The sequence below is a fragment of the Homalodisca vitripennis genome, unplaced genomic scaffold (genome assembly GCF_021130785.1).
Source record: "Homalodisca vitripennis isolate AUS2020 unplaced genomic scaffold, UT_GWSS_2.1 ScUCBcl_1033;HRSCAF=4142, whole genome shotgun sequence".
Taxonomy (NCBI): domain Eukaryota; kingdom Metazoa; phylum Arthropoda; class Insecta; order Hemiptera; family Cicadellidae; genus Homalodisca; species Homalodisca vitripennis.
This window is the reverse complement of record NW_025777154.1, coordinates 45,971-72,387: the sequence shown is the minus strand read 5'-3', so window position 1 is coordinate 72,387 and position 26,417 is coordinate 45,971. Positions and strand designations below refer to the sequence as shown.

Here is a 26,417-nt window from a genome sequence, read left to right as displayed (position 1 = left end):
CACTTAGCAAGCAACGGATTACTAATCTCCTTGTCTATCTGGAGATAAATGGTATTCAATACTTTGTTCAGTATTTAGTGAGCAATGAGATGTTAATTTCGCTATCCATCCATCTTCAGGTGATCAATAAAATACATGAAGAGATTGATTTCTATTAATATTTACTTGTTTTGTAACAAGCTAAACCATACCATACTCAAATTTTCTGTACTACAGGTGTTTAAATCACAATATAATTTTTATCTAAACATTATGCTGCAAAGATCTATTCAAGAATATAATTTTGACATAAATGTAATGTTGATAAAACTAATGTGAAGTTTATTTGGTATATAGCCGCCTGTGCCACCACTGCCACAAACACCGTGGGTTGTGACAGCCGAGGAGAGAGCTAGGTATGATGTGCTGTTCCACCAGACAGATGTGGACAAGGACGGCTTTGTGTCCGGACATGAGATCAGAGATGTATTCCTGCAGTCCGGAGTACCTCAGGGAGTTTTGGCACAAATATGGTAGGGGCTGGTTATTTTATTTGTTAGAATCAAGAGCTTGTAATTGAACACCTGTTGAGACTGCTAACGTACACAGGTTAAGTTTTATTTTATTCACGTCTAAATGGCCAAGGTTTGGTATTATTCAGCAATTGTATATATTTAATGAATAAAGGCCCACTTCACTAGGATTGTATAAGCTCACTTAACCCTCTGGTTGGCAACATCGTAAATTACGACTCATTTTTTCCCGCCGTGAACTGGCAGAGTCGTAATATACGACTCATTAAACATCGTCTACTAATTACGTCATAGTTCCGATAATTACCGCTCGAATCGCATAAAAGTTATATCACTTTAATCACAAGATCCCAAGCCTTCTAATAATGTATTCACTTTTACACATATATGAATATTTGTTATTTTACTGGCCGCTAAAAGCTCCCGACTACTTCTGCGTGACGCAACTCGGCAACTGTTAGTGCTTGTATATAGTTTTGTTTTTTTCAATTGTAATTTCATTTGTAAATAAAAGTGTTTATAACTATGTATTTTCTTTTTGTGCATAATTAAGTGAACCATTATGCATATTTTAGATTTTTAAATAAAATTAATTTTGAGTTTTTTTTAATGGCTTAATATAAAAAAGTGTTTTTTTGAAAAAAAAGTTTTGATTTCTGACCATCAAACATCCACCATTATTTAGGCAAGTCAAATTATAATTATGTTTATATTGTACAACATATTCTGCAGAGTAATTTGATGTATAAAGATTTTTTGTTTTCTCCAATAATTAATTGTACAGGATAAAAAATTAAAAACTCTGCACGAAGCTTCAAAACAGGGTGCCAGTCAAGGCTCAAATGCGCGCCAGCCGGAGAGTTAACAAAATTTAATTGCATCCACCCTTATGAACTAAGGAAAGATTGTATGCAAGTAAATTAATCAAATATAATTTCTTTATTCAATAATATTATATTTTTTGTCTGAAAGCAAGTGTAATTTTTTTGCCCTTATTTTTTTTAACGTACCAGATATTATAATTCTATTGCAACTGATAATAAAGAAACATAGATATTACTATGAATAATTTTTTTCAATACTTTCACATGCATCATTAACACTGAATAAGAGTGGATTGAGAGTGTAATTTTACTTGATAAGAATTTAGTTTATCAAGATAGTAAAAAAATATGAATAACACTTATTGTGATGGTTACAGGGGCCTATGTGACATGAAGCAGACAGGAAAGCTGAATGGAGAGCAGTTTGCACTGGCCATGTGGCTGATCAACCAGAAGCTAAAGGGGAAAGAGCCCCCACCTGCCCTCACCCCCGAGATGATACCACCCAGCGTTCGGAGTAAGGGCCCCGAGACAGTGGTGAGTACAAACGAGGTGATACATGTGCTTGGATTCTAAAGTAGTTGTGTGTGCATCAAACGATTGTGAGAATGTGTGAGAACATCAGAACAGTGTTATTTATTTTACCTTAGCCACAAAACGTTTCTCTTCTGGCATCAAACAAAAAAGTGTACTTGAAACTGACAAATGGCAATTTTTAATCAATAAATGAAACTAAACATTTTCACCATTTTGAGCCGCACTGGTACTAAGTAACTCAAAAGACGACATGTATTCTGACAACTATTCTAAATCTAACTCTTGATTACTGCAATCCACCAAAGAATGCATACCTGGTAAGATAATCTCAGGAGAGGATCTACTGTCGGCTCACTGAGTTCTGTCTAAGGGTGGTGGATTACCTGAAAGATGAAGTTTTTTATTTTCCTGAGGCATCAAATTTTGTTAGGAGTTGACATAGAATCCCAAGAAGGAAGAATCCTCCCTGATGAAAGAGACCACAGTCCTCAAAACAGTAATACTGCAAGTAACTTACATGTGTCTTATCAAGGCTGGTCATGAAAAAATCATTACCTTATTATCTATTTACAAAGGCTTAAAAATTTATGGATAATATTTATGGCTTGAATTTAATGTTAAATTAACACAGCAGGAAGGAATAGTAAATACTCTCCTTCAAAAATTGCCAATGGCTCTAACTTCTATTTAAAACAAAAAAGACCTAGCTCAGTATTAAATTACAAGCCCATACATTGCATAATTTTACAACAAGGAGGACTGATCAATAAAACGTGTTACAGATGTACAATGCATGGTTGTTTTAAATGTCAGCTTGTTTAAATAACATAATTGATAGGTAATTAAAGCTATAAACACTTGGTGTTAGTGTCAACATTAAAAAAATTAACACACACGCACTGTATATTATCTACCAGGTAGAGAGCCAAATCCAATCCTCTAAACGAACAAGGCTTCACTATTGGTTTTATGGAATTCCTCCATTTTTCCTGAAAACAACCGACTGGGGAAAATGCAAAATATGTTTTTCACCACAGGGTTTTTCTTCAGTCTTTGTCCAGTTAATCTTCCAAAAGTTTCATCAACCCATCCCAGTATGGAAATGGTTCAACAAAGACCAGTCTTAATGAGGTAGAACCATTTCATCAACCATACTTCAATGGTAAAGTAGGATTACACACTAAGATTTTTGTTTTGTCCCTGAAACATATCCAACTTGCTTGATGCCCAGGTGGGATTGAACTAGAAGGTTTGGGCAGCTGAAATTTGTGATGATTTGCCAAAAATTCACCGTTGCTAAATCGTACAGGCCTCTGGCGACAAAAATTCGTTTCATGCCAGCTGGGGGGTTAATAGTGCTTCCTCATATCTTATTTGTGGAGGAGCTTTATTACACACTATAGGAAGCTTTAGTAATGAACATCACTTTCTTTCACCATGGGCATTATTTAACCACAAAGGAGCACAGTACTTATTAGTAGAGTATACATGAACAAGACAAATTTGTGCAAAGGTTTTGCTTACTGGTTTATCCTAGTTCTAACTTAAGCTGTGGTTTTTGGTGTGTAGTTTTTAAAAAGTGACAGATCAATCTAGAGTTATTCTAACTGGATTTATCTGTAAAGTTTTCAGTCTTACGAATGAATAACAAGACACCAATAATTCACTGTAAAAAAATGCCCTGCATGCAAAGAATATTCATCAAATCTTTTTTGTAAGGTCTAGGATGTAAGGTTTTATGTATGAGATACGTAAAGTCCCTGTTGGTTTTTCATTAACATCAGTGACCTGGTATATGATAGGAGATATTTTCTTCTGGGTGATGTACAGATCAGAGTATTTAGGTGCCAGCTTGATACTTAGACTGCTGACCATCTTTTTTGGAAAGTAAGGAAATTTTCCAAAAACTACCTCCTAAAAATAAAAAAATAAATAGCCACAGCAAGATAAGTGATTTCCTCCAATATATTCTTTTTACATCCAAAAAGTTAGCTTTGGAGATAATACTGAATGAGCTAAAGCCAGATTTAATAATAGTGATCATAAATAAAAACAAAACTATTGAAATCAAATTTGTTAAAATTGATGATTGTTGTGTTAAGGTAGCATAAATTATTTGGAAGGTTAATACATTATTGATTAATTGAGTTTCTTGAAAGTAACAATCTACAGGGTGCGGCAGCATAACTTCCTTTTTTAAAATACGCGCCATTTAGTTAGTCGATGTCATAGCGGAGCGCTAGTGGTCTCATTCAAGAGGGGGTACTGTAAAGTTTTTGTCCCGACACGGTTCAGTCGCCATCCTGCGTTGGAATAGTCAGGAGCGTGCCTTTGCCGTTGAGGCCTACTTTTCAAGTGGATGTTCGTTATTGCAACACAGCGTGCATTTCGGAATCGCTTTAATTTAGCCCCGTTGGCTCCCGTCCCAGACCGCAAATCAATTGTTACATGGGTCACTACATTCAGACAAACTGCAAGTGCGACAAAACGAAGAACTGGAGTCCCTCGGCCCGTTAGATCACCTGAGAACATCGATGAAGCAGTGAGAACGTCAATGTTGCGATCACCACGACGTTCTGCGCGCAAACACGCATCTGCCCTTGGACTATCCGATCGTTCTGTGAGAAAAATTCTTCGTGATGATCTTCATTTTCATCCCTATAAGATGGCGATAGTGCAGGAACTTTCAGAACGTGACTTCAATTCTCGGATGAACGCGTGTGAGCTTCTTCTTGATGTCGTTCCAGAGGGTGGTATTGTTTTTTTTAGCGATGAAGCCCATTTTCATTTGTGTGGGTCGGTTAACAAACAAAACATGCGCTACTGGGCTGACATCAACCCTCGAGAATTGCATCAAAGGCCTTTGCATTCACCGAAAGTCACAGTGTGGTGTGCAATTTCCTCCACTGGAATTATTGGTCCCTGGTTTTTTGAGGAAAATGAGGTTACAGTGACAGTGACTTCGGACCGGTATGTAAACATGGTACAGAATTTTTTTCTCCCACGGCTAGAAGATTTGGATTTGGGGGACACTTGGTTCCAACAAGACGGTGCAACAGCACACACTTCGAGAGCATCGATGGCTGTTTTGAGGGAACACTTTCCAGAGCGCCTTATCTCAATTAGAGGCGATTTGAATGGCCGGCACGGCACGCTCTCGTCCCGATTTTTTTTTCAATGGGGTTTTTTGAAATCCCGTGTTTAAGTGAACCGTCCAAGAACCCTACAAGATTTGAAGACCAGCATCCGAGAAGAAATTACCAACATAACACCTGCTACGCTAACAACAGTCATGACAAACACCAGAAATCGGCTTACGCAATGTATGGAGAATGGGGGACGTCACCTAACAGATTTGATCTTCAAAACAATTTAAATAAAAACTTTAGACATGTACCTACATTATAAAAACTAAATAAATATTTTCTGATGCATACAATAGTTTTTTATTGAGTTTTGAAAAAAGGAAGTTATGCTGCCGCACCCTGTATTTGACAGTGAACAACATGGACTTAGAGCTGGGAGATCGGTTGTTTCTTTGGTATCTGAAAGTGCTTTTCATCATACACGTTACATAAATACAATAAAACAATATTTAATTTTAAACCAATTGCTCAAGATGAGATTATAAAAATTATATTTTCTCTAAATTCAATAGAATTAGCTGGTTGGGATGACATTTCTCCCTTTTTATTAGAAAAGTGTGTCAACGCTTTAATCGAAACCTCTTACAAACTTATCTCTTGAAGAAGGATATTTTCCAGACAGATTAAAATGCTTAAAACCTATTATATTAAATATTAAAACCTATATCCTGCGTCAGTACGGCTTCAGGAAGGGACAGTCAACGATCGACGCAATCGGAGAGGTGCAGCAAGCGATGAACAGAGTCGAGAGCTGTAACCGTTTCTCTCGCAGAGTAGTGCTTCTAGTTATGCTTGATGTAAGAACGCCTTTAATTCGGCGAGATGGATTGATATTCTGGACGCGTTGCATAACACCTTTCGCATCCCGGCATATCTGCGAAGGCTGATAGAAGACTACCTCTGATGCAGAACTTTCATTTACGAGATGAAAGACGGACCACGCACAGTGGATGTCACTTCTGGTGCCGCACAAGGTTCCATCTTAGGCCCGGATCTCAGGAACATCGCTTACGACAGCCTCCTTAGGTCCGAGATGCCGGAGGAAACGGTTTTAGTTGGGTACGCTGATGACGTCGCAGCCCTAATTGCTGCACGCAACGTGGAAATGGCCCAGCTTAAACTGAACCAGGTCATGCAAGTCGTTAACAGATGGATGGAAAATCACGGCCTGTCGGATGTGTTCCGCCTACCGTACAATGTCTGATCCTGCCGTCCTGGTTATTGCTGGAGTCATCCCCATCAAGCTTTTGGCAGGGGAGAGGAAGACAATTTATCAGCGACAAGGCAAAATCGGCAAGGACACTGCAAGGACTGAGGAGCGCTCTCGTACGTACCAGCAATGGCAAAACAGCTGGCAACAAGACGCCCGTGGGCGTTGGACTGCCAGACTTATCAAACTTCCGGTCGTACCTACACCTAATGGGCAAGGCCGTTTCGCCGGATTGTATTTATTGCTCAGGCGTTACCGACGACGCGGAACACACTTTCTTCCTCTGCCCGCATTGGGAAAGGCCCCGCCTTGAAGTGACTCAAACTTTCGGTATGATTTCGGTGGACACGCTCTGTGACCGGATGTCGGAGGGCGAGGACTACTGGTGCTGCTGGTCCAGCTTTGCACAGGGTATACTCCGCACCAAAAAGAGTGATCTGGACCGGAACGCGGGACAGATCCAAGATCCGAAACGTATGGCTAGATCTGAAATGCTAAGTTTTGTACGTAGCTCTCGAAAGACCACTCATCATCCAAGTAGAAAACCGAAGATTTACACAATGTTATCTTGTGTGAAAAAACTGGTCTGGTTATGAAACTGTAAATATTACATTACAGCAGGCACTACATATATGCAGGTGACAACAATATGTGAAAAATTATGAACTCATCTCCTACAAAAGATAGATGATGACAATTTCTAAACTCCCTTAGTGTTTCGTGACAAAACTGCTTTTCTTAAATGGCAAGAAACCATTACAAAGTAAGAAATTGAGGAACAGTGACGTGTTTATGTAGACCACGTGAAAAACCTCCAAGGTAAAATGTTTTTTTTTGCACTATGTAAACAACTTTCATATATTCATATACTACCACTGAGACAGATAGAATGAGATGTTATATTACATGTTCTCTCTATTAATAAAAGAAATTTCATTCCAAGCTGTAAAAATAGTATTTAAAAAAATTTTAATAGTACATTCAATCTCTATGGCACAAACATATTTAAAGTTAAGTTTAATTATACCTGATCCAAATTTTAATTCCAGCCCTTTAATAGTTAAGTTTATTTTGTACTAACACAATTCATAAACAGTAATGTTAAGTTAATGTTATTGTAAAAAGTGTTGTATCAATTTCAATGGTATGAGCAGTTTTTCTGATGTTTGTAGGAAAACAACAACACAACGCCATATTCCAACCCTGAGCTAGATATGATCAGCAAAGACATTGAGGAGTTGGTACGTGAGAAGTTAACTCTAGAAAACGAAATCATACAAAAAGAAGCTGATATTAAGATAAAAAAATGGAGAAGTTAAAAGTTTACAGGTAAGATTTAGAAAATTTTATTTTTGCGTTGTATTTAAGTTAATTAATAATTATTAAGATATGTAATTTTATACAAAGAACATTAACACACTCCTTTTCCGCTACAATATTGAAGATTCTTTGCTGAAGTAAGCATTGTAACATAATTTTTACCATAAAAAAAACGTGCAAGTTTCTGAAACTGTTTCAATTTGCCAATTCTTGACTGAAGATTATTTATTTTTGTACCTCCCTGTAACATTTTTTATGTTGTAGGGTGAACTAGATACTTTGGCTGCTACACTGAAACAGTTGGAAACACAAAAAGGAGAGGCTCAAAAAAAGGCTCTGAACGATTTAAAAAATCAGGTAATCAACTATAATCCGGAAATGTCCTCCAATACGTGTGTAACAAAAAATGATTTATGTATATAAATGTTAGTCATAAATAATCCAATGTTAGATTTTTTATTTTATTTTCTTACCATACAATTTAGGATCTGTATTATCTTTTTTTACAAGGATTACATTTAAGGAGTATCAGTATAAACATGTGCCATTGTATATACAAAGACATATATTACAAATGTAGTATATGTATACTGAATTGAGGGTTTTATTGGCATGTTTGTGATGAAACTACTTAGCTGCTACTGGTTATGATACTATAGTTGCTAGTATACTATATATCCAGTGTCTTAACTTCCAAATGTATGTTACACATTGATTGGTCTCTTCTTCAAATCTGAATGATATTATTTATCTATAGTATTGGTTTTTTTATGTTACACATCCATTGGGTGACACTGTTACAAACTTTTCATTGATAAAAATCTTTTATGGTAATTTCAACTTGTAACTGATCCTAATTCTATAATTTATTTCATAGAAATGTCAACAAAGAGGATTTGAAGCAACGTTCAATTTGTAATACTTCCAAATATTAACTCACAGTAAACTGTATTTTATGTATTTATTTATTGATGGAAGTAGTATACTTTGGCCGTTGCTGGGACAACGCACCCGAGACCGGTTCTGGGACAAACCGTGTGAGACCGAATCTGGGACAGAAAATTGTTAGAGAGCGACTAAGAGTGTGAGTACGGGTGGTCAGAACCGCGCCGCGCGAATCACCACGCATGTCATCGCTGTCCCGCCACCGACACCACGCGTTGTTACTGTAAGTATGCAAGCAATCGGCACGCGCCTCGTCAGCACCGCGCCGCGCGACTGCTGAACCGTCACCGCCAAGCAATTGGCACGCGCCTCGTCATCACCGCGCCGAGCGACTGCTGAACCATCACCACCACCGCGCCGTGTGAGACACCGCGTGTTGTTTCTATAAGTATACAAACAATCTGTACGCGCCTCGTCACTGTCCAGTCACCACCGCGCCGCGCGAAACACCGCACCTTATAAATTACTAGTTTGGTATAATGTAAGTGTATTGTGGATAGTATTAATGAATCAGAAAAGTCGGAAAGAAATCCTGCTTCAAGCTTTAGAGGTTCATAAACCTGTGGTTAAGCGATTCCCTAAGAGAAAAATTGTAACTTTGGGTATTGATGATTTGTGGGCTGCAGACCTTGTTGTAATGATTAGGTTTTCAAAGGAAAATGATGGATTCAGATACATACTTAATGTAATTGATACGTTTTCAAAATATGCGTGGTCAGAACCATTAAAAACTAAAAGCTCACAAGAGGTTACTAAATTGTTTGGTAAAATATTAAGAAGAGCGAAATTGGTTGGTCACAAACCCCCGAACCTTCTTCACACGGATAAAGGACGAGAATTTGTTAATAAGGAATTTAGAGAGTTTTTACACAAAAATCAAATAAAGTTATACCATACTGAAAATGAGGAAAAAAGTGCCATTATAGAGCGTTTCCATAGAACTCTCAATGAAAAAATGAAAGTGCACTTTGAAATTCAAAACTCTTTTAGATGGGTGTCACATTTACAGAAGCTTCTACGTCAATATAACAGTAAATTTCATAGCACTATAAAGATGAGCCCATCAGAAGTGAATTCAAGCAATGAACAAACTTTAAGAAACATGTACGCAAACACTGGACGATGTCTAGTATTCAGACCCAGACTTTCGGTTGGAGACCGTGTAAGAATTACTATAAAGAAAGATGTATTTGGAAATAAATACCGCAGAAATTGGACAAGAGAAATTTTTCGGATTGTGGCTGTCAACAAAACTTGCCCTGTTACCTACAAAATCGCAGACCAGTCTGGTGAGGAAATAATAGGATCGTTTTATGAAAAAGAGTTACAAAAAGCTATGTTCTAGTTCAGAGTCAAATGTATTAATAATGCTCTCATCCTTCCTTCCACTCATCCCACACACCCACCCTCTTCCTACTCCTCTTCCTATTCTCATCCATCCATACCTCATCCTTTTCCATCGTCAATCGCCCATACAATAAGAGAGTAGCCAGCTCTATAATAATGGTGTTTTCTCCTGCTAGCAAGCAAACAGCATTTCTCAATGCTACGGATGGTCTTCGAAGATCATCAGTCAAGAAATGTTCGAATTGTGGAGAAGAGGTTTACGGCATCTAACCTATCCCGCCACCAAAAAACAAAGAAGTGCATCCATACCTCATCCTTTTCCATCGTCAATCACCCATACAGTAAGAGAGTAGCCAGCTCTATAATAATGGCGTTTTCTCCTGCTAGCAAGCAAACAGCATTTCTCAATGCTACGGACGGTCTTCGAAGATCATCAGTCAAGAAATGTCCAAATTGTGGAGCTGAGGTTACTGCATCTAACCTATCCTGCCACCAAAAAACAAAGAAGTGTATGTCAGCGTCAAATCCACCAGCTTATGCTTCTTCCAACGGATTCAATGAAAAAACCTCCTTCGATGAAACAAGTATGTTCAAGGTGTGGTGTTGAAGTCAGGAACTCCTCCATGTCCCGCCATAAAAAAACAAAGAAATGCATGTCCACGTTAGACAGACAAACTCCGGATTTTGATATGTCTATGTTGGAAAACTACGCTGATGCTGTGAGTGACAATCAATTCCAGAACGTGATTGCTGATTTTGATATGTCTATGTTGCCAGAGTCCTATTCAAATCTCAGACCTGAAGAACAAGACGCGATTGCTGATTTTGATTTGTCTATGTTAGACACTCCAGATTTCTATTCCAAAATTAGAGCTATAATTGGTCCATCTACAGCTGACGCTCCAAAGTTTGAACCACCAGTAAAAAGGATACACCCCGATTCATCGAAAATTATATCAATACTTGGTCCACCACCATTTGAAGCTCCGGATAAGTCAGACTATTCACTGCATATACCATATAGTCCTGTATACCATTCACCACTACATATCCCAGAGAGTCCAACATACAACGTGCTTAGTCCGACCGATGTACGTGCTCAAATAAAACCCCAGAAGAAACCGTGTCCAAAATGCAGTAAGGAAATAACGGTTTCCAACATGGCTCGGCACCAAAAATCTCAGAAATGTGCCAAAAACCAGCATGGTATGACATATAACGAACGTCTGAAAAAGATGGAAATCAAACCAGCTCCTAAAAGTAAAATGTGTTGGATTTGTGAAACACCAATAGAGTCATCCAACTGGAGCCGTCACAAACAATCGAAACGTCATATCCGTTTGTCAGCACTTCATGAAGGTCCTCGATACAGGAGTGAAATATTACCCATTACGAGACTGACACCAAGACTGCCGGCACCTACTCCAGACATCAACATGCTGGTAAAGAAATACCCAAAACGACCAAGGGAAGTCAAACAAGTACCGAAGGTCAATACAAACGATATAGCTCTTGAAGCGATGATCCGAAAACCGACTAGACCGCAAAAGATTACTACAGGTGTGAAAAAGATTATTAGTGAGACACCGACTAGTACAATTAATAGTGAGAATTCGATTAGTCCTACCATGGAAGAGAGAGAGCTTCTGTCTGAAACAGAATCACCTTCAACACCTCATCTGGTTCCGGTACGTACTCCAGAGGAGTCACAGACAATACTTGATGAAATATCAGAAGTCCAGTCGGCATTCACGGGAAGATTGAAAACGTATGTGATTATGAACAAACGTGGGATCAAAGATCCAAAAATGTTTCTTGAGATATGCAAACCACTCGTTGTTGACAAACTTCAGGAAGCTGTAAAAGAAAAGAATCTTAAGGTAAACATGGTTTATCATGCTGAATTCAAGAAAATAATAAACGATGTGGAGGTGACTCAAGTCATGAACTTTAAAACGAAAAATGAAATTCTTTACTCGACAACGTCTCTGTCTGACTATTATAACTCAGCAAAACTTAAGATGTTGGTTGAGATGGAGGAGTTTGAGGCAAACGGTTCTCAATGGTCACTAAAAAGTGTGAAAGACTTGGAGATCAGAGTCAACCGATACGTTCCTTTTCACGGATCCAGCTATGTGGTTCTACCAAAACAGATTCAATCCAAAAAGGCTGTTATTAATGTAAAAAACGAAGATCAGAAATGTTTTATGTGGTCTATTCTGGCAGCTTTACATCCAGTTAAGGTTCATCCAGAAAGAATCAGCAATTACGAACCTTTCAAACGAGAGCTGCTTCATGCACTAGCAACTTGTGAATGCCCCATGAAACTTGATGATATAGCAAAGTTTGAAAGACTTAGTGACATTTCTGTTAATGTTTATGCTTATGATGACAAGTTCGATATATTCCCGCTGAGAATAACTGATAACGAGATGGAAAAACATGTTAATCTACTGTTTATCAGAGAAAAAAACAAACACTCACTACTGCTGGATCAAAGATATGTCCCGTTTGGTTAGTTCACAGATCTCACGAAATGGACATAAGATGTGGATATGCAATAGGTGTTTGCAACACTTTACGAGAGAGGATTTACTCATCAAGCATAGAGAAGACTGTAACACACACGATGCTGTGAAATTGGAACTACCAGAGCCAGGAACTGTAATTAGATTTAAAGATTTCAATTGCTCAATGAGAGTGCCCTTTGTGTATTACGCAGACTTTGAATGCTGTCTAGCACCTATTTCAACATGTCAACCGTGTAAAGTGGATTGTAATGGTAATCATCAGTCGTTCACTATCAAATATCAGAAACATAATGCCATTTCCTTCTGTATGTATGGGGTGTCAGAGGACGGCTTTTCCAAACCACCGATTAAATACTTTGGAGACGATGCTGCACATGTATTTGTAAAATCATTGATTGAGGAGTCGATAAGGATTAATGAACTTTACAAGAGTGAAGCAATAGTCCCCATGCAGTTGATGACAAAAGAGCAACAGGAAATGTTTGAATCTACAACTACGTGTCATATCTGTGGAAATTATCTTGGTGATGATCGTGTTAGAGACCATAACCATTTGACGGGTTTGTTTAGAGGAGCAGCTCACAACAAGTGTAACATCAATTTCAAAAAACCTAGGTTCATTCCTGTTTTCATTCATAATTTAGCAGGTTACGACACTCACCTATTCATTAAAGAATTTGGTAAGTTCGAAAATCGCATATCATTGATACCCAACAACGAGGAGCGGTACATTTCCTTTACGGTCAGTGTGGAAGGTGGAATTGAACTACGATTCATCGATTCATTCAAGTTCATGTCACAAAGTCTCGATAGGTTGGCAAAGAATCTGACTAGATCTCAATTCAAACACATCTCAACATATTACAATGGTAAGGACCTCAATTTATTGCTACGAAAAGGAGTGTACCCTTACGACTACATGGACAGTATAGAAAAATATAGTGAAACATCACTACCTAGTCAAGAAGAATTTTACAATAGACTGAATAAACAACACATAACAAATGAAGATTACAAACATGCGTGCGATGTATGGACCGCCTTTAACATTCAGAACATGAAAGAATATACAATGCTATATAACGAAACCGATGTCTTGCTGCTTGCAGATGTTATGGAAAACTTCAGGGATGTATGTCTCAATACATACAAATTAGATCCTGCATGGTATTTCACAGCACCTGGGTTGGCTTGGAACGCAATGCTAAAAATTACAAAAGTCGAACTGTCTCTATTGACTGACATCGATATGGTACTCATGGTTGAAAAGGGTATTCGTGGTGGTATTTCACAGTGTTCTCATCGATATGCGAAGGCAAACAATCCCTACATGAAAGACTACGACAAATCGAAACCAAATAACTACCTCATGTACTTGGATGCAAACAACCTGTATGGGTGGGCAATGTCTGTAAAACTACCATATGCAAACTTTCAGTGGAGCAGTACAGACATCGATGTAATGAAAGTTAGTGACGATTCACCCACAGGCTACATATTAGAAGTTGATTTGGAATATCCTGAAGAACTACACGACGTACACTCTGATCTACCTCTCGCTCCAGAACGTAGAGTCCCACCAGGATCGAAAATGGCAAAGCTTCTGACAACTCTCTACAGCAAAGAAAAGTATGTCGTACACTACAAAAATTTAAAGCTTTATTTGAGTCTGGGTATGAAACTAAAATATGTTCATAGAGTTCTTAGTTTCAGTCAAAGCAATTGGTTGCAACCGTACATTAATCTGAATACCATGGAGCGTACAAAGGCGAAAAATGATTTTGAGAAAGACTTTTTCAAATTAATGAACAACTCAGTTTTTGGAAAAACTATGGAAAATATGAGAAATCGTGTGGACATTCGTTTGGGTACTAAATCCAAATTAGTGGAAAGATGGGTTAGCAAACCGAACTTTAAGAGTCGAACCATCTTTACAGAAAACCTAGTTGCTGTACATTTTAGTAAGAAAAAACTTTTGTTAAATAAACCTATTTACGTAGGTATGAGTATTCTAGACATATCAAAGACACTGATGTATGATTTCCACTACAATGTAATGAAAGAGAAGTATGGATCTAACATAAAAATGGTGTACACTGATACCGATTCCCTGATATATGACATCAAAACGAAAAACTTCTATGAAGACATGAAACATTTAATTGGATTATTTGATACAAGTGACTACCCCAACCCCAACCAATATGGGCTTCCCCACGTAAACAAAAAAGTTCTGGGTAAAATGAAAGATGAACTTAATGGTCGAATCATGCGAGAGTTTGTAGGACTACGATCCAAGATGTATGCGAGCAATATAGAAGACAACCATTTCATAAAGAGGTCTAAGGGTGTGAAAAAAGCTGTAGTTGAAAATGAAATTACCTTTAGCAACTATAAAGACTGTTTGTTTAGTAACATCGAGCACTACAAAACGATGAATACAATTCGGAGTCAAGCACACAATCTCTACAGCGTAGAACACCATAAAGTGGTACTTTCATCAAAGGACGACAAGCGTTTCGTACTCGAAGACAATATCCGAACCCTAGCATGGGGTCATTATAGAATATGCGAAAACTGTTAAATTGTAAATGTATGTAAGAGAACAAACTATGGAAATTCAAGTGTATTGCAAAGATAAATTCGAAGACCAATGTTTACCTAGACCGTTACGGTGTCTTATTGTAGGACCGTCTGGGAGTGGTAAAACGAACTTGTTATTGAATTTCATTTACAACAAAGATGGAGTTCCGTTCAAGAATCTATACGTGTGTTCAGTCGTTCAATAGAACAACCTGCATATGTAGATCTGCATGAACAATACAGTAGATTAGAAAAAAAACATTAGAAGACAAATAGCGTTTTTCTATTCGTCCTGTCAAGATCTCATTTCTATCGATGACTGCAAACCAAACTCACTTGTGGTATTCGATGACTGCCTCCTAGAAGAGCAAACTAAAATCAAAGACTATTTCATTAGAGGACGTCATAAAGGGATTTCTTGTGTCTACCTGAGTCAGAGCTATGGTCGAGTTGATATGCAGGTCATACGAAACAATGTTAATCTGTTGTGTCTGTTTACAATGAACAAGTACTATACAAAGAGAGTGTTCCAGGACTTTGTAGGTTCTGACATGACTTTCAACCAATTTGAGGCTCTCTGTTTTGAGTGCTGGAAAACACCTCATGGATTCATATCTATTAATACTACAGCTAAACCACAAAAAAGGAAATACATGTGCAATTTAAAAAGGAAACTAAGTGTTGAATAATATTTCGCTGTACAACGTACCAGTATAAACGTAATTTGACGTTTAAGTATAAACGTAATTTGACGTTTAAGTATAAACGTAATTTGACGTTTAAGTATAAACGTAATTTGACGTTCAAGTATAAACGTAATTTGACGTTCATAAACGTAATTTGACGTTCAAGTATAAACGTAATTTAACGTTCATAAACGTAATTTAACGTTCATAAACGTAATTTGACGTTCAAGTATAAACGTAATTTGACGTTCATAAACGTAATTTGACGTTCATAAACGTAATTTGACGTTCATAAACGTAATTTGACGTTCATAAACGTAATTTGACGTTCAAGTATAAACGTAATTTAACGTTCATAAACGTAATTTAACGTTCATAAACGTAATTTGACGTTTAAGTATAAACGTAATTTAACGTTCATAAACGTAATTTGACGTTCATAAACGTAATTTTGACGTTCATAAACGTAATTTGACGTTCATAAACGTAATTTGACGTTCTCTAAACGTAATTTGACGTTCATAAACGTAATTTAACGTTCTCTAAACGTAATTTGACGTTCCAGTGTAAACGTGACTTGAAAGATTTGAAGAATAACGCTGTATCTATTACTATAAGTATACAACATGGCGAATAAACTAGATGCAAAAGAACCAAGGCGACTTGAAAAAATTCAGACTGTCTTGGCTGCAAAGTTCAAACGTGCTGAACAGGATGAATTAAAAAACTTCTCAAACAAAAATACTATATCATCAAATGCTAATGAGACGTCTGCCAATCGTAACATATCAATAACACATGATCGACCGCTCACTGTTTCTAAAGCTAGAAAGTTGGATGAGTTAAACCGGAAATTACAAAGTGAGTTTGCTCAGACCCATTTTAAAGAGTTAGAAGATGTTCGTGAAAATGAGAAAAAGTACGAACCAATCACCAGAGCCATTAGGGAACAACAACATAGAGAATTGGAAACACAAAAGATACGTAGTCAAAACCGTATGAAACAGTTGGTAAGATTTCAACCTCAAGCATCAGATCGTCGAACGTTTGAGGATGTAGATTACGATGATGAGCCAGAAGTACAACCTCAAGAGCAATCGATGAAACAGTTGATGGATTCTAAAGTAGTAACACTTGGTTCTCTAGGAGCCCGATACCTTCCAAAATCCAACGACAAACAGTTTGGTATTTGGTACGATGAAAATCTAGAGCAGCCGATGATCGGTTCCGAACCGATTACATTTGATTATGATGACATTATATTAGTCAGCTCTCAAAAGAAATACAAAGGGACTGAGGGTCTTTGGAGATTGTTGACAAAAAACAATATAGTAGAGAAGGATCTGTACACCGATGAAGACTGGAACTCTTACAAGGACATGTTGGTGAGGACAAACTCGCTTTTCCAAAGAAACAATCCCAAAAGTAATCGTCCCAAATCAAGTCAAGGACTAAAGTGGAAACATATGATAAAACCTATTTGGGATGAGTTGGTGAATGGAAAAGTGGCAACAATTGGTTCAGGGTTAAAGGTTTACAATGAAAGTCCGGTCGAATATAAGTACATAAAGAACTTCAAAGACCTCATTGACAGGTTACACTACATTCAAGCGCAGGAAGAAGCTGGAAACAACAACTTTCATAATGAAAAACTGTCTGTGGTTGATTTCCTTCACGATGAAATGGAAGACCTAATTGCTACACCTAAAGGGTTGAAGTACCTAGTCAGATGTTTGTCTGTTTTGCCTGAACATGTTATAGAAGGTAAAGGGCTTTTGAACGACATTATTAACAAGTTACCATTCGAGTTACATGCGCCCAAGAACTGGAATCTTGATACATACAACTACTGTGGGCCCGGCACCCAGCTTGACAAGAGACTTGCTAGGGGAGATAAGGGAATTAATCCCCTCGATGAAGCTTGTAAGAAGCATGATATATGGTATAGGGATCATAAAAACACAGAAGACAGGTGGGAGGCGGACAAAATATTACAAAAGAAAGCTTGGGAGAGGGTTACCTCAGATGATGCTGACTTGAATGAGCGTATGGTCGGCCTAGCAACAACAGGAGGAATGTGGTTGAAACGTAAACTCGGTATGGGGTTAGGAACTTCAGGATGTATCTACCCATCAGATATATAAAGCAATGAAAGCAAATATTTTTTACCCTATATATAAGAGAGGATATAATAGAACAGTGATCAGTGGTAAAACCAGTGATGGAGAAACTGTATATTGAATTTTCGAGCGGTATAGCAAGAAGTGAGTATAGAACTGCAATGCCAGTTTCAGAGCTCAACTTCAATGCACCCAACAACAATACAACATTCAAACTGGATCATGGAGACGCATTTTATGATTCACGCATAATGTACCACATTCAAGGAAAGTATGTGCAAAAATCTGATGGATCTGATTATCAAACTAACTCTACTGTCAAACTGGTAGACAACTTCGCGGCCTTCTTGTTTTCAAGAATAGAGCTGAGGAAACACAATACATTGATCGACACAGTAGAACTCCCCGGCATCACCAGCACTATAAAGGGGGTTGTTAGTTACAGTAACACTGAAAAACAAACACTCTCAAGTAGTGGTTTCTCATCATCGTTTACAGGAGGTGGGAAGTTTGAGGCACTCGGCACACTTGGGCATTTAGGATTAGGGTTCTTTGACCACCTACGTTACCCGATGTACAAGGGAGGTTTTGAAATCACATTTACTAGGAATGAAGATAATGATGCGTTGTTTCACTGGAAAGGGGTAGGGTCCACAGCAACGTATCCTGGTGATGGAAAAATTGTGATAGAGTCGTTTGTGTTACGAGTCCCCATAGTCGATTATACCAGCACTTCCAAAATCCAGTTAATTGATGGTTTGAAACATCTGAGTGACAAGGATGCTTTAGTCTACAACTTCTTTCAATGGCAATGCATCGACAAAAGAGGGGTGTTCGGTTCATCGTTCAGCTTCGATATTACAAGTGTTTACAGAAATGTGTACAATCCTAGATTTGTTATAATCGCACTTCAGACAAACAGAACAAACACCCAGGCAAAAGATCCTAGTAGATTTGACAGCTGCAACATCAAAAATGTGTCTATGAAAATTAATGGAGAAAGGTACCCTCAGGAATTGCAGAATTTTGATATTACTAATGGTATATACAGGATCATGTACGATCAGTACCTAGGGTTCCGAAAAATAAACTTCGGAGACAATAACGTGTTAGTAAACCTGAAAGAATTTATTGATAACTCACCTTTGGTTGTAATTGACACACATCTACATCAACCAACAACAGACAGATCTCGAAGTGACATTCAGATTGAATTAGATTTTGTAAAAGCTATTGCATCTCCACAGGGGAGCAGCGGCACCACAGCATATGTTGTCGTTGTATCTGAGGCACATTTCTCATATGACATTACTCGAAACATAATCAAATTCCTGTAAAAACAAATAAAAAAAAACAACAAAAAACAAAAAAAAGTAAAATAAAAATGTTTTTTTTTTTCATTAGTAGGCGGCAATTATTGTTTTCATGTAAGTGTTTTGTATATAAGAAAGCGTATAGAATGGAAAGTCAGCATAATTATACAGTTCGGCTATCCGAAGCTCAAAAACGTAAGCTTCGTACAGCGTACAAAAGACGGAAACCTACAGTAATCAGATTATCTAATGAACAGCTGTCTCACGGAAGTGATTGTATACTTCTTTCTGGAGAGCAACACAAAGCCGTTTCTAGAGCCGTTAAGAACAAAAAAGGTTTACAATTGCTTCTAAGTTACAACCAACTCGTATCTAATAAACAAGGAGGGTTTTTGAAGGAAATTATGGAAATGGTGGATTCGTCAGTTCCTGGAGGTAAACGTTTCATCTCTCCATTAATAAGAAGAAAGGTGGCTCCTTTACTGAGAGAAAAATTTATACCTTGGTTAAAGAGTTTAGTCGATGAGGAGTTAGACACCATTATTGAAAAAGATCCTACGGGTAGAGGGTTGAAACGACGTATTGGTCGGAAGCTTGATGCATTGTTGTCTGTGAATAAAAAAAAGAGATCTTCCCGCTGTCTCTTGGTGAAATAGAAAAATTAGCAGGTATATTAAACATTAATGAGTTTAGAGGTGTTTTCATGCGACAGTTACTTCCAGACAAACCTACAAATATCGAACGTGGTATTGTAAATCTTGGTGACCTTTCATCTGGTGGTACTCACTGGACGTGTTATGTGAAACGTGGTGAAAAGAAATTGTATTTTGATTCATATGGCGATGTCAATCCTCCAATAGAAGTAGTCAGGTACTTGGGGCCAAAAGGGTTGGTTTATAACTCAGAGCGTATTCAGGGGTTTGACGATCCTCCTATCTGTGGACATCTGTGCCTGGAGGTTCTACGACGAGATTCAGCTGGTGAGGACTGGGAACATATTCTTCGTAGTATAAGAAACAATAAAAATGCATGGAAACCGTGGTTTTATTTTTAACAGATTTGGAGACGAAATTGAAATTGGATCAATACCAACTCAACCCAATTCAGACCCTTCTCCTGACGAGATAATTGAGCTTGCAAGTGATGTATCAAAAGTCTCACAAGGTTTATCCGAAGTCAAGAAATTATTGGAATCGCATTTGGTAAAATCGGAAAAAAATAATAAATGCGATCGAGATTGTCCCCACTAGTACCGTAAATGGTGAAAAGATATGGGGCAGCTTCCTACTGAAAAACCACCAGAGAATTGGTCAAGTGAGCAAAGCAGTGGAGCCATATGATGTGGTTGTCAAAGTTCAATTGAGTGAATTAGAAGGCAAGATATACATCATGCAGAAAAAATTCAACAACGAAATAAAAAATATATGGAAAGAGGTTTTGAAGACTTCCATGATGGTAGCAACTTCATCTAAAACTTGTATAGAATTATAAGTATATAAAAAACTGCAACCATGCCATTACTCAAACTAACTGGAACTGAGTCTGTACTGACTCTCCATCTAGAACACCCCATCCACTTGGATCCGAACGTAGAGTATTATATGGCTCTTGTTGGATTTTACTCTGAGAACAACATATACAACTTGTTGCAACATGCAAAAGTCTATTTTTGGGATTTGGAAATACATTTCATTCCGAAACCACTGATACTTCAATGTAGTTACTGGACCATTGAAAAACTTGAAAAGAGTTTCAGAGATTGCATAAAATCGTTGAATCTTAGTATAAATTCTGACGATTTCAAGATCTTTAAAGATGGTGACAAAATATCAATTAATTCTCCAATTAAATTCTACTTGGATAAAACCGTTAGTGATCTCTTAGGTTTTGAAAAATCGGATGCAACAAACTTACAAAAAAAATCGTCTTACTTCAACTCAAATGAAAATGTAATTGCATCGAATCCACCGAATCTCAGAGCCGTTGATGTCATCGAGATACACTGCAATATTGTCAACAACAGTCTTGTCAATCATGATGTTCACTCTCACAAACATTTGGAGACAGCAATCCTCTACTCCTTTTCCCCTAATGTACCACACGGCTACAAAATATCTCAATCACCTCAAGAAAAACACTACATACCTCTTCGGAGCGGTTTACGAAAGATTCAACAGATCACAATCACACTTGTAGATCAAAACAACCAACTGCTCCAGAACAACCATGTAAACAACATCGTCTATTTAGATCTGATCAGTAAATCACAAACACATACATACTCACAATTGTGGTAAATAACAACGCGTGGTGTCGGTGGCGGGACAGCGATGACATGCGTGGTGATTCGCGCGGCGCGGATCTGACCACCCGTACTCACACTCTTAGTCGCTCTCTAACATTTTCTGTCCCAGATTCGGTCTCACACGGTTTGTCCCAGAACCGGTCTCGGGTGCGTTGTCCCAGCAACGGCCAAAGTATACTACTGATGGATCTTTTATAGATATTTGATGGATTTGAGATTCAGTTTCAACTAATTCCATAAGCCCTGAATCTTGGAATGAAATTTTCATTTAAAATTATTTTACAATCTTTTACAAGATTAAATATAGATCTTCTACCAAATTAGATTAGAATTATTAAAGCTGAAAGTCAGGACATTTTCTAATGGATAGGAAAATTAGCAGGCTTGTCATTAAAACTTCCTTTTAGGGTCCACTAAGTAAAAAATATAAAAAAAACAAAAACAAAAATATATAAAAGAACAAATATTTAGAAATTTTGTATTGAACTGCAATTTTTCTCAACACCTAGAGAAAATACTAGTTATTTGTGTTATTATGATGTTACTTTTAACTTTGTGGATTCTAGAAGTGTACAAGGTAAGTATCCTATGAAATTAGTGTTCAATCATCCAATTGCTTCCAGGAATCATTGACACCTTGTTTATGGAAAAACATGGTATCAGTTTAGAAACAATCAATTTCTAATTTTACATGGTGATTTAGGGTTGATTAAGGTTGTGAACCTGAACGTTTTTGCCAGTAAAACTTGGTTTCACCATATTCTGTTTTCAAGAAAATTGAGAATTTGTTACATGCATGTTGTCTGATACATTCCACATCTATTTAGGGATTTATGAAGGAAAACACAATCCTATATACACAAACTAAAATTTTGTGCTTATGTAGAAAGAAATCATAATAATGAAGAATGAAAGTAAAATTTAATAATTACAGGAAAAGACTCATGCCCATGCACAGGCTTGCCTATGTGGGTACTTTTTCCTATATTTTAAGAAATTTTTATGTTTTAATCATACTTTTAAAATTACTACTGTATATATTAATCTATTATGGAATTGTAATTTCTTTATTTGAAAATAAATAAGGTTTTGAACTGAAATTGAGATCAAAATTTTTCTATTTGCATTGATACAAAGCTGGCTCTTCTTACTATTGATTGTTTATCATTTACAAATATTTGTGGTTTCCCCCATTCTGTTGCTGCAGTGACAATATGTGCTCTGAGTATTTCTACACCGCTTACTGGTATCTTGTACAGTCAAGCTGTATAAGATCAGGGGATCTCAGAGGCCAGTGGGTAGTGCCATTTCTTCCAATCTATCAACTTTGTTACTGCTGTACAAGCATATTTATTGAAACATCACTTTTAAAACAGAAAAGATAGGATAATATGCAGTCAGAAGCCCTCCGAAATAATAAAAACCTTACATAACAGAAAAAGTTGGAAATGGACTGTGCTTGAGGCCGGTTCGGACACAATAAAACCATGTAAATATACAAACATGATATGTAGGATAAATTGTCTTTCTGCTAGCGTGTATCACTTAACTCTCAATTTCCTCAATAACAGTTCATTGATGAAAACATATATACTGTATTATCAGAAATGTTCTGTTTCACAACCTCTATCTATCCTAAAAGTATGCACACTTTTATCAGAACCACCCTGTTTAAATTTGTTTGTTTATTTTTGTTAGAAGTTAAATTATTTGTGTTATTCTTTGTCAATGTATGTTAATTGTGTTGGAATTTTTTAATGTATCCGAAAATATTTTTGTTATTGTATTGTTTGATGTTGTATTATGTAAAACATGACTTTTGCAACTAATTGAAAATTGTTTGACTAGTTATAATAGTTGTTTGACTGTGCTTGATATTACAGCAAAATTGTCATGCTCCATTGCACAATTTGGCTAGCTCATTACTCATTAGCCGTTAGTTATCACATTAATTTGTAACCTAGTCTTGCGTTTAATAAATTAATAAAACAGCCATTTTCTTATTAGCTTTTAGTTTCAGATACCATGTTTGTGTTTTTTTTAGCATTTCTATATTTTTTATAGTTTGTGTTATTGTAAGTCTGACCACAAACGCAATATGACCCAGAATAGTGTGTGATTTATGGTTATGTTCACAACTGGTTCAAAAATATAGTGTAGTGAAAATTTGGTTTTTTTGTTTGGAAGGGGGATATGTACAATCTTTAAAATTAATTTATTGCTGAATTTCTTTTTGTAGTTCTATATTTAAACTTCCCTTGGCTAAAAACTTTCAAAATTGTTACCTTATAAATCTTTGTAAAACACCCGATTTAGTACTGATATTTAAATTGCTAAGTTTGTAATATAAGTATATTAAGGGTGTATAAACTACTTCCTACCCATCTCCTTATAACTTAAGAACTAAAGAGGAAAACAAGACTTTAGTAATGTTTTTGATCATATAGAATTTTAAGTTCCTTCTTGAAGATCTCCAAAAATCCATAATATCATGTCATGCTATTGTAAAGAACGTTGGTAATTAGAAATGTTTCAAATAAAAAATAACAGTTGTATTTTTCTCTGGGAAAAATTGTTAAACACAATTAGAATTTAAAAGAAATTTTTCCAAGTTACGAAAACTGTGTTTGTGGTCGGATGTAGCATGTGCTTTAGCATTGCTTGTGTTGACTTGTGTGCATGTTTAGACAGCCTTGGTTGAGTCTGAACTCAGTGATGTCAAGATGGAGTTGGAAGCTGAGCAAGCACAGGTACGTTTGTATGACTGTAGCAGTGGCAAGTGTTTCAAATGTGATTCAAGTTAATGTTGTTGGTTTTTAGTATTATGGGTTATAGTGATCAAAAGAAATTTTGGAACATTATTATTTTTTGGATTAAACATTAGTATGTTCTCATGACTAGTAAAACGTATTACTTACACAATAAATTTAAGTTTTCCATATTTTCAAACAGGTAATTGAGGAACCTATATGCTGTGAGCCAAGAGCCGATTTGCTTTGTATAAAGAGTTTCTCCTAATAAAGGAATAATCAGCCAAGTTAGTATTAGTGGACGTTGAGATGGAAGGATATTGCAAGGGTTAAAAATAATACCATGTATGATCAAGTTTTTATAGGTCATAATTGTATAGCTTCACATACTTATAACAAAATGACAGACACCTAAATAATAGTCATGTCAGTCAATCAATAAGATAAAGAGACTCTCGATTTTCAGCTAATGTAACTCTATCTCATTGTGATAAGATACACCAATTAAACCTTTACATAAGTATCCACTAGTTGGCTTAATTTGTATCTAGCTGAAGGAAATTGTTTTTTATTTTTTTAACCCTTTTAAAGTGTCACATGTCAACCCACACCAAAACTAGTGTGGCTGAAGGTAAATTCTTTTCTTAGAGGAAATTCCACTATTTCCCAAGAAAATAGGTTGTGTGTTTATACAGTGCAAATAGTCTCTAATTGCAGACAATATGATGTCAGTTTATGGGAAGAATGAGTGTAAAACCTTATCTTACAGCAAACTGACTTATTTATATTAATTTTATATAAATATAGTATATTTAGGTACCAGTATTGGTAAAATTTAAAACTTCATCTGATTGTAGAATAAAAATATTAAGTAAAATAAACTTTCTTCTGGAATTTGATACCTTCTTAGAATCTTATAACAAATGTTTATGGTACATTTTTCTAGCTACTGTACATCAACTATGTCCATTTAAACCATTTTATTTAGTTACTAATAATGTGAGTTTTTAGTGAAGTGTTAACAATGGTTTAAATGGATAACAACTTTGTAATTTTACAACTAATATGGGGAAATTATTGAACATTTATTGGCACCACTAACGAAGATGTCACAGTCACTTACATACATTTATATATCCTGCCGAATTTTTCAAGTGAAATAATTAAAATCGGTACATTTAAATACTGAAATTTTTTTGTCATTGCTGTTTTGCATTGAAGTGGTGTTATTTATTTTTTAATGATAGAACTAAAGCTCAGATAGATTTTTATTCTTGTAGAAGTTATTAATATGATTTTTGTTTTAGATTTTGTACTTTTTAGCTATGTAATTATTAGAAAACAATAATAAACATTTTAGATTCTTAATAATTTTGTAATCACGTGTAGGTTTTTATTTTGTTTTGAATCCTAAACGAGTCAACATGTGCTTTGTTTCCATGGTTGGCTTACACCACTGTTCACGTTTTGCCATTTTTGGTTGAAAGAACTATATCCTTTACTGCTTCTCTCATTTGTATTTAATGTTTTATTGGTATATTTACTGTAGTTAGCCATTTAAAAATATGTGTACTTCGTAACCACTACAATGGTGAATTGCATGTTTAAATCGTTTTAGGTTGACAATTTAAGGAGGCAGGCGGAGGAGCAAGAGAGTAATTTAAAATCTCAAGAAGAAGAGTTGACGAACAAAAAACAAGAACTGGAGGGGCTAAGACAAGAAGAGACGAGATTAGAACAACAACAAGAGGAGTTTCGCCAAAAACTGGACACACTTAGTCAAAATCTTCAAGAATCCCAACTACAAATCAGTCAGGTACTGAGAAAAATCCTCTTTGTAACTCTTCTTATCAGATACGTAAAGGGAACCTTGCTGCCCAAAAGCCAGATGTAGTGAACTATCCTTCTAATCACAATATAGAAAATTTCTGTCTGACCTGTAACTTTTCAAATTAGTTGGGTTTAACTCTCTGTATTTAAATTTTAAAATAAATCATTTACAATGAATCATTTATCCAAAGATAAAGAAAATTTTCCTTTTTAACTTTTCAAATTAGCAATATAAAGAGAGGCTATCCTGTTCACCACTCTTGAAGTTAGACGGATGCAGTAGTTTATCCTGTTTGCAACTCTTTATCAGCTAGTAACAGAGAACAAGCCTGTATGAAACTCATAAAACCGATCAGTTACAAACATATACAATGAACATTTATCTAGAGATACAGAGGATTATCTCATTCATAGCTTTTCCAATCAGCCAGATATAGAGAACTATCAAGTAGATGTAT

At 36.4% G+C, this 26,417-nt stretch overlaps 1 protein-coding gene across 1 annotated transcript in view; it reads left to right on the top strand.

Moving 5' to 3' along the window:
* LOC124371172 (epidermal growth factor receptor substrate 15-like 1) overlaps positions 1 to 26,417 on the top strand; it is a 55,579-nt gene that overhangs the window by 6,659 nt on the left and 22,503 nt on the right. The window contains 7 exon segments of the mRNA XM_046829485.1: positions 337 to 512; positions 1,714 to 1,873; positions 7,402 to 7,530; positions 7,532 to 7,558; positions 7,814 to 7,906; positions 24,067 to 24,129; positions 25,748 to 25,945. Of these exon segments, the coding sequence (XP_046685441.1) occupies positions 337 to 512; positions 1,714 to 1,873; positions 7,402 to 7,530; positions 7,532 to 7,558; positions 7,814 to 7,906; positions 24,067 to 24,129; positions 25,748 to 25,945 (846 nt within the window).